Source organism: Canis lupus, chromosome 10, assembly GCF_011100685.1.
Source record: "Canis lupus familiaris isolate Mischka breed German Shepherd chromosome 10, alternate assembly UU_Cfam_GSD_1.0, whole genome shotgun sequence".
Classification (NCBI taxonomy): Eukaryota; Metazoa; Chordata; class Mammalia; order Carnivora; family Canidae; genus Canis; species Canis lupus.
In genome coordinates, this window is record NC_049231.1 from 33,113,907 (window position 1) to 33,130,291 (window position 16,385).

At 45.1% G+C, this 16,385-nt stretch overlaps 1 protein-coding gene across 5 annotated transcripts in view; it reads right to left on the minus strand.

Moving 5' to 3' along the window:
* RFX4 (regulatory factor X4) overlaps positions 1-16,385 on the minus strand; it is a 162,553-nt gene that overhangs the window by 67,154 nt on the left and 79,014 nt on the right. For 4 of the 5 annotated variants that reach the window (XM_038550787.1, XM_038550786.1, XM_038550789.1 and 1 more), the window contains 3 exons: positions 10,912-10,973; positions 6,639-6,852; positions 4,946-5,023 (listed from right to left, as the gene is read on the minus strand). In XM_038550787.1, the coding sequence (XP_038406715.1) occupies positions 4,946-5,023; positions 6,639-6,852; positions 10,912-10,973 (354 nt within the window). Of the gene's footprint in view, positions 1-4,945; positions 5,024-6,638; positions 6,853-8,471; positions 8,656-10,911; positions 10,974-16,385 lie in introns of those variants that run through there. The other variant, XM_038550790.1, reaches the window with a different exon arrangement.

Genomic DNA, 16,385 nt, shown 5'->3' on the forward strand with positions numbered 1-16,385 from the left:
AGCGATACTATATGCCAGGTACTTTGCATGGTCCTCTCAGTTAGTACTTGCAATGTTACTACAGCTGAGAATCCTGGCTCCCATTCTGCAGAGACATTAACTTAGTTGTCCAAATCCAGACAGCAAGTTAGGGAATGGATGAGACGGAGCCCTTGTCTGCCGTCATTCTCCCAGTCAGTCTTGTGGCGAGTTTGTTCTCACAATAACAGGCCTTCTACCCCAATTCCTGACACCCACAGCTATCCCTGGACTGCTGCCGGCCTTCCTGCTTTCTACCCCTGCAGTGCTGACTTGTGGTGTCCATCAGGCTCCTCTCAGGAGTGGGGTCTTGCTTTCCTCAGGCCAGGCTACCTCTAACTCCAGGCTGGAGACTTGAGCTCAGCCTCCTGTGGACAGATTTCCCTGACATCCACGGCCTGGACCAGATAGGAAGTTTGGGGGATAAGGAATGGGGAGAAAGCATGCCCTCTGACTTCCTAGGTGGCATTTGACCAAAACCATGATCAAAGCGGTAAATGAAGGTCAGGTTTGTAAACTCATACTCAAGTCACAGTGCCATGTCTCCCACAACAGTGAAAATACTGCACAGTATTCAGCAGGATCAAAAGTCAAAACAGAAAGTGCAGATGAGTGAAGACTGTCTTCCAGAGTTCCAGCCCTGGCCCCGCTACCAGCCAGCGGTGTAACATCTCTAAGTTTAGAGACATATAAGCTTCTTCTCCTGTGAAATGGCAATAAAAGTAGCCTTTACTCACTGCATAGGTTTTGGCAAAGATTCCTAAGAAGTACCTATTTTAGTGCTTGGCACCAATAAAGGTTAATGGTGATGGTGATTATTACATCATGGAGACACTGCCACTATCAGCCCCAAGAAATCCATGGGCTGCCCTAAGCGTTTGTGACATGTTGCCCAAGTCTCCGAGTGTTGCTCAGCCAGCATCCCCACAGTGGCTCTGCTCACTTGTCAAGGCTCTTGGTCTGTCCCAGGGTCACCTGGTGGCTGACTGCTCTTTCAGCTTGAGCCTGGAGATGGCCAGGCCTCTTGGGATAAGGTGCTTTCTTTCTAGAGGACCCTCCACTGTTCCTGATCCTGTTCCCGTCCCTGGGAATCAGCCTCAGGCTGGGTCCTGGACCTCCCTGCCAACACTGCATAAGAACCTCTGCCCCATTGATTTCCTACCCATTTGGAAGATTCTGAATTCACCCGTCTTTCTTGGCTCTCCTTGCATGCAGCCCTACTGCCTTTTTCTATGTGATCAATTTCTAACAGAAATTCTGGAAAAGATCAGCGGCTGTGTAGGTTTAAACGAATCTGGGGAAAATCAGTCTTTGGCAGGCATCTATTTTAAGCCTGCTCAGCTTGCATGGGGAGCCCTGATCAGTCCTCAGTCTCCTGAGCAGTCTTTGGAGAGGGTGGTGTTGGCCAGTTTGATCTCCTTTTCTACTTGCAACACTTCAGGCCATTTAACATCCTAAGTGGGAAGGAAAAGGAAGGAGGGAGAATAGTGGAAAGCTCCAGAGCTGAGACTGGGAAGTTGGGTGTGAAATGGACAGAGGCGGTGTTACAGCAGGAGGTGGAGTTGGTGGGACCTCCCCATGGGCTGGATGCAGGGTGAGGGAAAGAGAAGCAGCAAGATTTGAGGCTTGAGCAATTGGGTGGGTGGTGATGGCAATCTGAGACTCTGAGACGGGGACAGCAAATTCAGGTGGAAAGTCAGAGCTCTGATTTGGTCACGTTAAGTTGCATGCTGAGTCAGCTGAATCTGGAGCTTAGACCTAAATATCTAAATATGAGAGCTATTAACTTTTATAAAATAGAGATAATAACATCTACCCAGTATAAGGATCCATTAAGATCACTGAGGCAAAATGCCTGGGAGTGTGGAGGCACCTACCAAATGGAAACTGATGATCAGCCAGGAGGGAGGAGGTTTCCTTACTCCTTGTAATCATAAGTGGTGAAATCATCAGAGGTAAAGGATGGAAAAGCATTATTTAAAGTTTCCTAGATTATCTGCCTCAGTCCCCTCAACTCCCAGCCATCTCCCTCTTGGCTCAGTGAAGCATCAGGAGATGACTTCCTTAACAATACCTACGGAGGATTTCCCTTTCTTTTCCATATATGTATTTACTTCATTCTGAATATACTGGCACCTTGTGGAAGCACATGATAACTTCCAATCAGGGGTACTTACTTGCTATGGCGTTGACAGGATCTCAACAAAACGTTAGCCACCATTTATCATGCTCTGATTTCAAAATCAGACACATGAATTCTTATGTGGATAAAATTATCACCTCCACTTTATGGCAAAAGAAATGGAGGCTCAGAGGGGCTCAAGGTCACAGGCCAGTAAGTGGTGGATGTGGACTCAAACACAGGACCATCTGACTGGAAAGCTCCTCATGCAATGTAGCCTGGAGAAGGCTTTGCAGGGAGTCCCCCCCGCAGGCAGATTGGGGCTCTTTGCACTTGCCTGACAACGCTACAAGGCTATGACATTTTTATATCCACCCACCCACCCATCCATCCATGCATTCATCTCCCTAACAAATACTTACTGAGAGCCTAAGAGTATGTCTGACCTGGACACAGAAGCAAACAAAACAGACAAGGTCCCTGCCCGCAAGGGCTTATACTGCGTTGGTAGGAGACAAACTGCTCCAGCCCAATAAGATAATTTAAGAATGTGATACCAGCATTAGTTACAACCTCGACCCTTAAAGATCTTGAAGACTTGAAGCAAACTGCAATGTCAAGGTGTACCAGATGCTCCCACCATCCATTTGCCCATGATTTTTCTCAGCTGTGGGAGAAATCCATGCCCATCAAAGGGAAAGTCTCCCCCTTCATTCTTTTGTGGTTGGGTAGAATGAAACACATCTTCATTAGCCACTTTAAAAACAGCCCCCAAATATCCCTGTGAAGGAAGTGGAAATAATATTGGACTGGGGGTGTCAAGTGACAAAAGATGCAGCCACAACTTTGGCCCTTACCAAATGTGTGACCTTGAGCAAGTCTTTTAACTCCCTTGTTGACATAACCTATAAGAGCATTTCCATGACCTTTTATAGTTTACAAAGGGCTTTTGCTAGGCAATGTCTCATCTTCTTCTGCACTAGATAGGCAGGGATGATATTTTTATCTTTATTTCTAGGATAAACAACAAAGGCTTTCCTGGCAGAGCCTGGGCTCCAAGTCTGGCACTTTCCCCATAGGAGCGCTCAGCCTCCTCAAGGTTTCTGCAGCCATCACTGTATACTCTGCCTCCGAATTTCTGGTGTGCCTTCCTGTTTTTCCCTCTCTAGGCTGTGTCTTACTTCTTGCCCCATTCCTGAGACCTATAGAGTGCATGGCACCATTAGGTGCCCAATAAGTGTTGGGATTCATGCATGAAATTAAGTATAATGAGATGATGGAGAGTTTTGAGATGAATAAAGTACATAGGGACATAAGGGGGACTGTCACCAGTTCTGTGGTGACAACGTGTAGTGGAGAGGGACAGCTGGCCACTAGAGCTCTGAGCTCCTCTTCTGTGGCAGTAAAGTGCTGCCGAGTGAGGGAGCAGATCCCCTTGCATCAAGGTGAGGCCATGAGGGCAGCTTTTGCCAATGGAATGAGGGCAAAAGTGATGTGTTTTATTTCTGGGCTGACAAGGTTAAGAAGCAGGTATGTCTTCCCTATAATCTGTTCCCCCATCTGTTAACTGAACAAAGAGGATACCATGGCTCTAGGGCACGGTATGGCCACATGGGGGAATGCGCTGGGTCTCTAACCTAACCCAGCAACCAGCCCTCCCCGTGAGCATCCATACTGGCTTGTGACATCAGTGAGAAATAAACTTCTAACATATGAAGACTTGGGGTTATTTGTTACTGAAGCCAGTATGGTCGCCATGGAACATGAACCTTTATTTGTTCTCATCTCAGTGGTCTTTGGGATACAAGACACAACAAACCACACCATGAGAGAAAGCAGTGATCCTTCTCTTAAAAAAAGTCCCCTTAAATGGTTGCTCAAGGAATTAGGAGATTTAAATAATCTCATGAATAAAAGCCAGGAGCAGGAGCAACAGTATTTCTCTACCAGCAGGTAAGCAGAGCCCCCAGTAAACGCTCACCACTGTGAGGCTCAGCAGCAGAAAGGTAGAAGAATGTGGGAGACAGAGCATTTTGTGCTTTACGTCATTTTGTACCCTCTCCTCCTACAGAGCACACCACACCCACTCCAAAACACACATGGAGGGAATCTCCAGAATCTTGTCCACCAATACCTATTGGTTTTTATAGCCCCCTGGGAGCCTGCATCATCTTCAAATTCAATGTCCACAACCTACACCAGGGGGTGGGGAGTTTTTTTTTTTTTTTTGGGCGGGGGGGGGTTTGACCTGAAGGCATTTTCTGGAAACAGAAAGGCCTCAGGTTTACGGGGTGAAATGTATGGCTTCTTGCCATTCCCCTGGAAGGCTCTTTTGGATGGCATTTTAGGCAAGAAGATTTTATTGTCTCTCTGGTTATGTAACTGGTACTTCATCCTCTCTTGTTTCTCCTCTCCATTCTTCAACTGTACTATTTTAAAATGAAAATAAAATGGGGCCTCAGGAAAAGATTAAATACAAAATGTAGGAAAGCTTTCCTTCAGTTTCTCTGAATCTGTAATACTGGGCATCACAATAACCATCTTCCTCCTAGGTCAGTGAGGCAGGAGGCAGTTCACTAGTCAGGTCAAGGAGCTGGCCATGCCAACTGCTGTTCACACAGAAGATGTGTAAAATGAGGGTAATAATCGTGCCTGCTTCCTGGGATCACCATAAAGATTACATGAGCTCATGTGCATTGGGGGTTTCCAAAGGTCTGGCACCCAGTGGGAGTTCTCAAAATTGGAGCTCCTGCTACTATAATATTTTAATACAGAGTATTCACAGCTCAACACTTATTGACCTACCTCATCAAAGTTGGCTCTTATTACAGTGTCCAATATTCTCTGACAGTGTGTTCTGTACATCATAATAAACGTAGAGACCTGTGGGGATTGGGGGGGATTTCAACAATAAAAGCAGAATTAATATATATTACTGCTGACTTTCCTTGGAATTTCAATTTTCAAGTCATTTATTCCCTGTTGAAGGGATGAAATTCACTTAATACCTACTCATCCTGTAAGACCCGAATAAGCCTAACTTTCATTAGTGGTGCTCTCTGACCCTGGGCTCCTCCTCTGTGTTCCCGTGACACCTGGGCATGTTTCTCCCTCCGGGCACCTGCCCTGTGGTCCAGTGGAAAGCATGGGTTCCTCTCTCCTCCATTCTCCACTCCTGGGACCACGGGCTCCGGGAAAACTTAAATGGCATATTATTCATGCTCGTGTATCCAGCACTTTGCACAGTGTCTGGCCCATAGTAGAGTTCAGTAGAGCATATTAATTAAATTCTCATCAGATAAGATACTGAAAAGTTAAAACCCAGTGAGTACTTATAAGAAGAGGTGTTTGCCAAAAATCACCAAAAAAGACATTAAAAAATCTGGAATCCGCTCAGCAAAAAAACTGCATCTTCAGCTTCATTTATCCAAGAATTTTAAAGCTATCAAACAGGAAATTTGTTGATTTTTTTTTTAAAGCAACTTAGAGGGGAAAAAATTTACTAGTTCTTAGATTTAAAACATTTATACTCTTCATTTCACAACGTACACATGCATTTATTTCATGTAAACTAGTTTGCTTATGCATGAGCATCCATCCCTCCCTTGGCTGTGAGATTCCTGGGAGCGGCACTCATGTCAGTTACCGTCACATCCCAGCTCCCAGGGGGTCTGCAGACAGCAGCAGCTCGACATCTACCTGTGCACGGGGCTGCATCAAAATAGGTACGTGAGACATGTAGCTCCAGTAATTTTCTCCAAATACCCTATGACCGAAACTATCTGATTCACTGTACCTACAAAGTCTTGCCTATGGGACTATGATTTCACAACATCCTCTGCAGGACAGGGGAAAATAAACTGTATCCTATGAAAAAAACCCAATCTATAGCCAAGAGGGTTCTTCCTTCATGAAATGAGACAGTGTAGCATTGTAGACAGGTAGGTAGATAAGTTAGAGGGGTAGATAAGCTTTTTATTTTAAAATAGTATTGAATTTGTAGAAAAATTACGAAGATTGTATGGGGAGTTCCCATATGCCCCACATCCATTACCTCTATTGTTAACATCTTACATAGTATGCTGCATTTCTCACAACTAATGAATAGATACTGATACATTATCACTTACTAAAGTCCCTATTTTATTCAGATTTCTATCTTTATATTTAAAAAAATTTTTGAGAGAGCGAGCGAGCATGTGTGTGTGTGGTGGTGGGGGGGGGTGCAGAGGGAGAGAAAGAGAGAATCCAGGTTCCACGCCCAGAGCAGAGCCCGACATGGGGCTCGATCCCACGACCCTGAGATTACGACCTGAGCCAAAACCAAGAGTTGGACACTTAACCAACTGAGCCACCCACGCACCCCTCTATCTTTATGTTTTTAAACTCACCATTTTGCACTGAGACAGAGAAAGAGAGGGAGAGAGGTTGTATGTGTTGTGTGAAAGAGAGAGGAAGGGAAGCCACCCACTCCCAGCGACACCTCAGATGTGGTCACCTTCTCCTCAGGCAGACTGGCTGGCAGATTTAGATCTTTGACATTTGGAAACTCTGGCAGCAACGTTCCAAGTTTGGACCGGGGTGAATATGCCACCGTCTGTTTGCTCACTTCTTTCTTGCCCGTCTCGCTCACCCAGGCGGCTCCTTTCTTGGAATACATCACATCATAATATTGGGAGCTCTCCTTCACCGCAATGCCGTAGTAATGGTACCTGGGCCACGGAGACAGAGGGAGAAGGGGGGGGGGGTGGAGGGAGAGAAGAAGAGAGAGAGAGAGAGAGACCCACATGCACTGTTAGCAGGTGGGGTTTCCTGGGCAGAGGTGCCCAAGGCCAACAATGGCTGGGCCATCCTCCCAGGACTAGAAGAGTTAACACTTCTGTGAGACTTGACATCTCAGAAATCTAGAATTAAACCAAAGTTCCATGTTGCCAGCCATCAATCAGGCAGGTAAAAATAACCAAAATTGCCTCCTCCAGAAAATGTTAAGTCAAATACTCTGCAAAGTATAAAGGGAGGATGAAAAAAATTCCATTTGTATTTAATCTCTTATCGAGCTAAATGTGATCTCAGAGGTACAGAGCTCTGTAGAGACCCAAGAAGAAGGGTGTGTTTGCAACTACTAACTGTACCACCAGCAAGAATTCATTTGGTCTCTGTCTTTCCTTAATCAATTAATGGTAGTCTTGTAAGAACTGCATCTCTAAAAAGACATATGCAGTGGTGCCATTGGCACTGAAGGTAAAAGACCGAAACTTTTGACTCAAATGGGCTTTAGTAATAGCAATGTTTCCAATAAGACTAATGATGAAAACTGCATTTTGTTTGGATTTTAGCCACAGAAACTGAGCACTTGCTACATTCTAGGCACTCTGTAAACTGCTTCACCTACATTAATTTGAAAAATACTACTATGAAATGGGAATTAGTAAGGTCTTTCTACAGACAAGCAAACGGAGGGAAGAAAGCTGAAGAAATCTGCTCTAGGTCATCCAGCGGTTTAGAAGAGGCTATTGAGTACAGGTCTGTTTGGCCCCAAAGCCGTTACACTGACCTAGCAGAAAACACTGCAGGAATCTATTACAAACTTGGGAGTCACTTATGGGGTGTAATAAAAATACAGATTCCTAGGCCCTTGCCAGACCTACTGATTCAGAATGGGGAAGTGGGGCCCAACACTCAGCAATGAACAAGCACCACAGGCAATTCTGATGGATGCCAGCTTGTGATTGACTAACCTCCTAGGTTACATTCCCCGTTCTATGATCCCCAACCGTTGTAGACTGTCATTATTTACTCTTGTAAATTGACATTCATCACAGCATCTAATGTGGTGCTCAAGCTCTTTACACACATTACCTTACTTAATCTCACAAAACCTTTGTAAGGCTGGAATTAACTATTAGCCCCCAGGGAATTTAAGTAACATGCCCAAGATCACCCAGTGAGTAGAAGCAGGATTTGAACCTCTGAAGTGCTTTAATGGCTAAGCCAGCAACCCTCAAACTTGACTACTACTAAGAATCATCTACAAAACATCAACACACAGACTCCTGGACTCCACGCACCCCCCGCCCAAGATTCTGACTTAGTAGGTCTAGAGTAGATTTCTATAATTGCACAGCAATGCTAATGGAAGCAATTCATGAACCTCGCTTTCAGAAACACTGTATAACATATTAATTACTCGTTTCTGCGCGTGGAGCTATATGGTTGGTGGCAGTCACAGAATCATACAAGTGAGAAAGCACTGGGTTACATGAGAGGCTTCTCAGGGAAGGGAGATGAGCACACATAACCTCCCCTCTCCCTGCCCCCTTACGGCTGATACCATTCTGTGATATTTCTGCTTAGTGGGCATCTCGCCTCTATCTGAATGCCTCCTGGGATGAAGAACTCAGGCCCTCCGAAGGCAGCCCAGTTCATTTTGGGTCGAGACAGTTATCAGAAAATTCTCGTATGTGTTGAGCTGCTCTGTCTTCTGCACCTTCTACTTTCCAACTGTCATAACTGCCTCCCCATCCGGGAGGTGCCCTAGAGACGGGGGAGGGGATGGCTTCTGTTTGGCTCCTGGAGTGCGGGAGCGCCATCCAGGTGGCCCGGCAGTTAGGACATGCCTCTCTGACCTTCACGAAGTTCCCCCACCTCTTGAGATCAAGAGAGGGATCACATATTCAGATCAGACCATGGTTCTGGGTCTGGATTTTCCAGAGTGTATGTTGCTGAAATTAGCAATTGGAGAGAAGCTATTGCTTTGATCAGGTCTTGGTTTTTCTGTTTCCGTTCTGTAGGACATGTCAGCACAATCCAGTCACCCCCCACCCCCCGATGTATTCTGTCAAGGTAAATTTGTGGAGGGATTTTCTCTATAAGGCTGAGTGGCAGGTTGGAGACTAGAGCGTTTTGTTACCTTTTGACTGGTCGAAGGTGTGATCAACCTTGGGGGGCGGTGTCCTTATGAAGGGGATACCATTAAAATTGACACCACCGAATTTTTAAAGAAGATATTGCCCAATTTACCAACTTCTGGGTTAAAGAAGAATACAAAAACCAAAAACAGGTTCTCACATGTAGACAGAAGGAAACCTTCTCCAAGTTTCTGAAGGTTGGGAAATGGTCCTATTCTTTCTTTACTATCCTCCCTCCCTGTCTCTACTATGTATCTATTTTTGTGGTTTATTTCTACTCTTCTCTCTTAGAGATGAGCAACAATGTACTGAAGCCAGTGACTTCCAAGACCCATTCATTTCCACGCATTCAACATACTTCCAACCACCCTCTCATATGTGGACCAAATTGCCCATCATGTGCCAACCAGCAAATAAATAAGGACAGGTGGTCTCATACTCTACGCTCTTACCAAGATGGAAACCTCATTTTTAAACAAACTTTTCTTTAGAGATGAGATTGGTTCTTCAGAGCAATCACCTTGGAACATTATTAGAAATTTACTCCAGAGTGTCCCTGGTTCAAAATTTTCTGTAAATCTCATTGGAAGTTGCCCCTAGAGCTTCTGGGCCACACACAAAAAAATGAGTCTTGTTATTTTCAAAGCTTTACCAAAAAGGCTTTTTCCCCCCCAGTTTGATCACCCACTTTCTTTACCTAACTTGGCTCCAAAGTTAAATCCACCCTCGGAGGATGGGAATGCTGCCCAGGGATGGCAAGAGGAGTGAGGAGATACTGTGTGACATGCTGCTTTTGAAGCCCAACCCTTAGTTTCAAGTCTTACAAGTGCTATATGGTTGTTTTTGTTTTTGTTTTTGTTTCAAGTGTCAATATTTTGTAAGTCAGTATGTGCTGATCTGCTGCTCAACCTGGTCAAAGTGTTCAGCAATGCTACGTAATAAGGCACCCTCTAGTGGAGTCACTATGTACATCAATATAATAAAGGTTCTGAGAAGTCCTGCATAAAGGAACCTGTTGAACTCTGTGCTTCCTAAACTTATGTGGCCAACAGAGCTTTTCCACAGAACACCTGTTAACATCCAATGATTTTTGAAACACCCTTTGAGGCAAATCTTATAAACCGAGATTTTAATAAAGCTTGCCCAGGGAAGGCAGAGATTCCCTTCCCACCAACTCACATGTAGGAAAAGGGGTCCATGCACACTTCTCACTTTTCAGGACTCTTCCAGAAAGGCGTTCCCAGGCTACCTTTCTAAACTAGGCCACTCTCCTTTTGTTATTCTCTACAACAGGCCTCTTGTTACAATCTGAGGGTTTGGTTTTTTTTTTATCTGTCTTCCCCACCAGAGTATATGCTCCATGAGGGCAGGTGATCTGCACCTAGCAGATCACACCAAGTGTGAAGCAAATAAGGGTTAGATGGTTGATAGAACTGATGTCTGGGAAGCAATATGCCCTGTGTACCAGGGTCTAGCTGGACCTCTTCACCCCATCTCCCTTGCAGAGATTGGTGCAGGTTGCTTCTCTTGGGCAACCAGATACTATCAGAGTAGAAAGTCTGCTCAGCAAAACAATTCAAGTAACCTAGAGATTGTCCAAAAAGCCACAAAGTCCTCTTTTAAGTGATTGCCAAGACTATTTGACAAAAACACTTAAAGGCAGGGTGGTAGAAAATCAGACTCCTTAAAGCAGCTGGGTCCGATGGCCCTGGGCCTTCTGACAGCCTCTGTCCTGTCTAAAGCTCCTGTCTTAGGCACAGATTTCCTGCCAGGCCTGTGCACTGGACTCAGGATAAAAGACCTGGGGTCCAAGCCTGACTCAGAGATGTGTGCTCTGCAGATGGAATGGTTGCTGGTGCTTACTTGGACTGTCCTCGGGTCCCGAGTCTTCTGGTGGTTAACTGGGGAAACTGCTGCCTTATGATCTGTAAGTCAACACAAGAATTAGTTACTCATGGAGAAAAGTTGGGAGCACAATCATTCTGAGTTTTACAAACATCAATTCAAAGAAAAGGGAAAACATAGGTCTTCAATTGCAATGACTTATTGAGAGTCTGTGGGATCATGGAGAAGATACCAGTGTTGGAGCTGGGGGGCGGGAGCGGGTGAGCACTGGAATGATTATGGGGCCCTGGACTCTGAGGGGGTCTCACTGGGCTCACAATGCAGGGCAAGTCCCAGTTGATGCAGAATGTGTTAGCCCTGCAGCTTAAAGTCTTCCAATGGATTCCATGGCACCTGGAAAGAAGACCTGCCCTTGGCCTCTATTACTGGTCCCTGCTCTTACTTCCTGGTCTTCCTCTCCTGTGACTCACCCTTACTCACCAGACTCCAGTGAAGCTGGCTTTTTAAATTCTTTTCCTTATTCCTGAAACACACCAGACATGCTCCCTCTGGGGGCTTTTGTAGGTAAGTTCTTTCTCCCCAGAAGGCAGCCTCATCCACATCCTCACAGGATTGTCTCCTTTGCTTACAACATTTGGGCCTCTGCCCAGTGACCTTTTGTGACCAGCCAGGGGGCAGTAGCACAAGCAATCCTTTGCCTGCTCATGGCCCTGCTCTCACTTCACACTCTGAAATGATCTTGTGTACTTGCTCTCTGCATGCCTACGTTCTCTCTCACCCTAAGTAAGCTCCATGAGACCAGGGACCTGGGACCGGGTTTGGCACATACAAGGAGCTCAGTCTGTGTTGCTGAATGGAAGGAGGAAGCCTAACTCCTGAGCGGAGGGTATGCTTGACTCATCTGCAGTGTTGCCCATGATATTCATGTGGATTTGCAGCAAATTTGGAAGCTATGCCATCTGCCAAGGTGAAGACACAACCAGTAGGCCTTGGTGTTTACAGAAATGATATCTGTGGAGAGACAGGATGATGCAAGTGTTCCTTGCTTTGGAGCTAGGCTACCCGGATTAGAGAGAGCCAAACTTCGCCATTTGTTAGCTGGGGACCTTTAGTTAAGGTTAGTTTTCTCAGTTAGCCTGTTTCCTCATTTGTAAAATGGGAATGATAATAACCCCTACGTTAGAGAATCCTTGTAAAATCTAGTAAGTAAATGCATGTAGATGATTTGCAACAATGCCTTGCACTTAGTAAGGGCTCAACGAACATTATCCATGATCACTGCTAATCGTCCTGATAAGTCTTCCCTTTTACTTCGAGGGACTTTTCTCATTTCACCAAACTCTCCCAGGCTCTCTCCTCTTCTAGTACATCACCAAGTAGGCAGGCACAGTCAGAGAGAGCCTGCCTGCAAGCTGCCCTTCGTGAGATGAGACCCAACTGCTGACTTCCCACTGGTGGGGCATGAACACAAGCGTTCCTTCTCAGAGCTGAGGGATGAGTCTCTCCTGATCCATCCACATCCTTTTCCATCCACAGTGATGCTCTCATTGATGGATCTGCTCACTCAACAGACATTTACTGTGACCCTGTTAGTTATTTGAACTTGGACATGCTGTTTAACTTCTTTGTGCTTGGTTTTCTTATGTCTGGGGCCTTGGAGTATATATACCTCCCCAGCCAGATCATAAGGATAAGGATGGTAGCCTCAACTAAATCAGCATCAGTGGGATGGAAGGAAGTGGACAAATCAGAGAGAAATTGAGAATCTGGAATGGGTGAAATGAAGTTAGACCATTTCTGTACATTAGGAAGCTGTCTCCACTGTGAATAATAGGACAGGTTTTACTCATCTGAAAATGGGTAAACACAAAAAACAAAACAACCCCATGCATTGACGCATTGCTTATAAGAATGGTTAGAAAATCTAATATGATAACATGAAGATACCGCTTTAGGAAATAAAAATGGGCCTCTAAAATGTTATCCGATAGTGATGATAACTGCAGGAAACAATGCAGTCATTCTCTGAAATCTTGAAGGGCATCACTTTTGTAGCTGACACAGCCCTGGTTTCTTTCACCCTAAGTCCTGGAAGCTGAGGATATGGGTTCTCACTTTGTCTATGTCCCTCTCAAACTGCTGTGTCCTGAGAAAAATGCAACGTTCAGGGTGGGGCCTGAGTGGGGTCAGCGACAGGGCTTTCTAAGCACTCTGTCCCTTGATGCGCACAATGGTTTTAGTGGCCTCACCACCTCTGGCCAAGAATACCCTCCCTCTAGACTTTCATCACAGAAATGGTTTCACTGCCAAGATACAAAGCAGCTGTTCACAAAGGTACAACACTGAATGTTTGCAGACATACAGATAGAAATCCAAGGAAAATACAGAAAGCAAGGAGATGGAGAGAGATTCTTCACTTTGGTTAAACATGGGTTATGATTTGGATTCAGAGTTTCCTACCTATCCTATACGATACAGTTATAAGAGCCCCGTACCCACAAAGTAAAAACATAATAGTTGCTTAGGTAAAGCAGAGGTTTTTCTGCATTTTGGTCTGAGAGATTTCCCCCATACAGCAGGTACCATGTTTAATGCTCTGATATTAGCAAGCATTTGGAAAATGATAATATCATGTGCTGTCCAAGGTGTGGCAAGACCAAAGCTCTCACAGATTGCAGGTGACACTGTTTATTGGTACAACCCTTCCCTGAGCATTTTCACGATACGTATCGAGAACCACAAAATATGCAAAATTTTTGGTCTATGAATTCCAAGGAACTAATCTGGAGTAAGAAAAAGTTATGTGCAGGGCTACTAATAAGACAGAAAAATTGGAAACAGTGTAGGTGTCCAATGACAGGGAGCTGGCTAAATAAATGATCATACATACACTCAACAGACCACTACGTAGGCATGAAAAATGATGGTAACAGGGGCACCTAGGTGGTACAGCTGGTTGCACATCCCAGTCCTGCTCCTGGTTTTGTCTTGGGCCCTGACCTTGGGGTTGTGAGATGGAGGCCCAGGTCGGGCTCCAGGCTGATCAGGGAGTCTGGTTGAGATTTTCTCTCCCTCTCCCTCTCCCTCTGTCCCTCCCCTTATCCTCCCCAAATAAATAAATCTTTTAAAAAACGATAGTAGTAACAAAAACTATGTCATGGCACAGAAAGTTTATATATGACATCATGTTAAATGAAATAGCATATCTCAAACTACATTTATGCTATCCTTATAATTTATATCTTTTACAAATATAGGAATGGAAAGGGAACAAGGAAAAGCAAAAATGTATAGTTGTTAGGATAGTAGGATTGGGACTAGAAAAAAAGATTTTTGTATAACATTTGTGTACAAGGTTGACTTTTTCTGTAAATAGAAAAGGATTTTCTTATTGGAAATATTCCTAATTGACAAAAGAAGTTCAAGATAACCTTGAATGAGGCACCAAAAATCTTCCAGGATGTTCTAGTAGCTCTTCGCCTTTTTCTTTACTTTAAAAAAATAATTGCCTATTCCCTGCAAATAATATGCAGATAATAAAAAAGAGGCATTTTGTTGTTGCTGTTGTTCCTAAGCCTTATTATACGTGATTGAAGAGAATGGGCAAAGTTCTGAATCTTTATAAGCATTTATCCAAATGGCATCCTACATAATGTCCTGGCCCTAGGCTAAGGTACCAGGGCCACAGACTCTGGTCTAGAGATGTTCCAGAAAGCCCCCAGGAAGCAAGGACAAATTTCAGGAGCTGTTTGTTCTACCTCTAAGAGGCAATAAAATGTACAATTGGTGTATTTGAAATTCTCTGTGCTAGGATCTTGAGAAATCATCGAGTTGTGGAATGGGGCCTATGAATTCATGGATCAATTTATCCTATGAATTCCTCCCTAGCCTATGGGTTTTACTTACTCCTTTTGAATCATGAATGGCTCAATACATGCAGTCTTACCATCTCTGTGGCCAGTGCCACCCTCCACGGGGTCCCTCAAGACAGAGGTAGGAGAGACTCCATCCTTTCCAACATTGTGCAACCCCGTGTCCTACTGATGCTAAGAAACCTACTGAGCCCAGCCACTTCTCTCTGTCCCCCTCCCCCGCCACTGCCCTTGCCCACAATGATCTCTCACCTGGACCACAGACACATCCTCCTAACTGCCTGCCCCCCTCCAGTCTTGCTGCCCAGCCAGCACCACCTTTCTAAAAACCATGTATGATCATTTCATTTCCTCGTTGCAAATGCTAGATGCCTGCTCACTGCCTACACTGGTTAAACATCCAGCCTCCTCAGGCTCATCCATGAGGCCCTCTGTGATGTGCCCCCGCCTCAAATCCTAATACTTCCCTCTGTGTTCCCTGAGCTCCAGGCACATGCTATGCTGTTCCTCTGCCTAAAATACCAAACACATGCTGTGCCCTGCTCATCCCAGAGGAACTCCTCTCTTTCCCTGACTCCCTCCCATTTCCCCTGTGTCCTTCCCACACAGCCTCAGACGCTCCTGTTTCCATTGCCCTGGCGAGCTGGAAGGTGGTAGGATACAGGAGTTATGCACACACACTTTCGGGTCAAGTCCTGGTTCAGGCACTGTGTCAACCACTTTACATATATTATCTCAATCATTACAGTGGTCCAGGCTCCATGGCTAATCCCTCTGCACAGATGAACAAACTGAGGCCTGGAGAGGCTGAGTAGGCTGTACAAAGCCACACACCTCACAAGATGCAGACCTAGAATTCAAAGGCACCCGGTCTAACTTACACCACCACAATACTGTTGCCTCTGGATAAGTGAAAGTGTCCTAAAGTCCCCCTTCCCCATCCTTTCTTTTGAGGATGAGGGGGCTTTACTTATTCCTTTCGAATAATGTACGGCTCAATACATGCAGTTTTACCATCCCTGTGGTCAGCGCCACCCTCCACTGAGTCACCCAAGACAGAAGCGGGAGAGACTCCACCTTTTCCGACACTGCATGAAAAAGAAAAAACAAAACAAAACAATTTTTTCCCTTTTATGTCGTATTCCTGCATTTACACATTAGATGAGGAATGAAATAATCTCTTGTTCCCATCTACTCTTCAGTGAAGATTTCAAATCTCCTCACTTTGATGACGCTCTGGGTAATGTTCCTGCGGCCTCTGCTATAAACGGCATCTGAGAGCCCTGTCCCCAAACACCCTAGGGAAAGGGAGAAACAGCTGACGGGAATGTGACAACCGCAGGCAGATGATAGAGGTGTCTCCTCTTAGATTAAATCTACCTGCACCCAAAAAAGCAGAAATCTGGCAAACATTTCTTCTGCTTAATAAAATACTAAGTAAGCAAACGCCATTCTGTTTAGATAGTTCAGAGTCCCCAGCTAGATTAACCGAGGAATAACCCAGATCATTACCTGTCTACTCAGAGGCCTCTGACAATTCTCCACAGCCAGCTGACTCTGCAGAGGATCCTTCCTCTGGAGCTTGGGTGCACTGTGCAACTCCCTGTTCTGCTTCCGTCT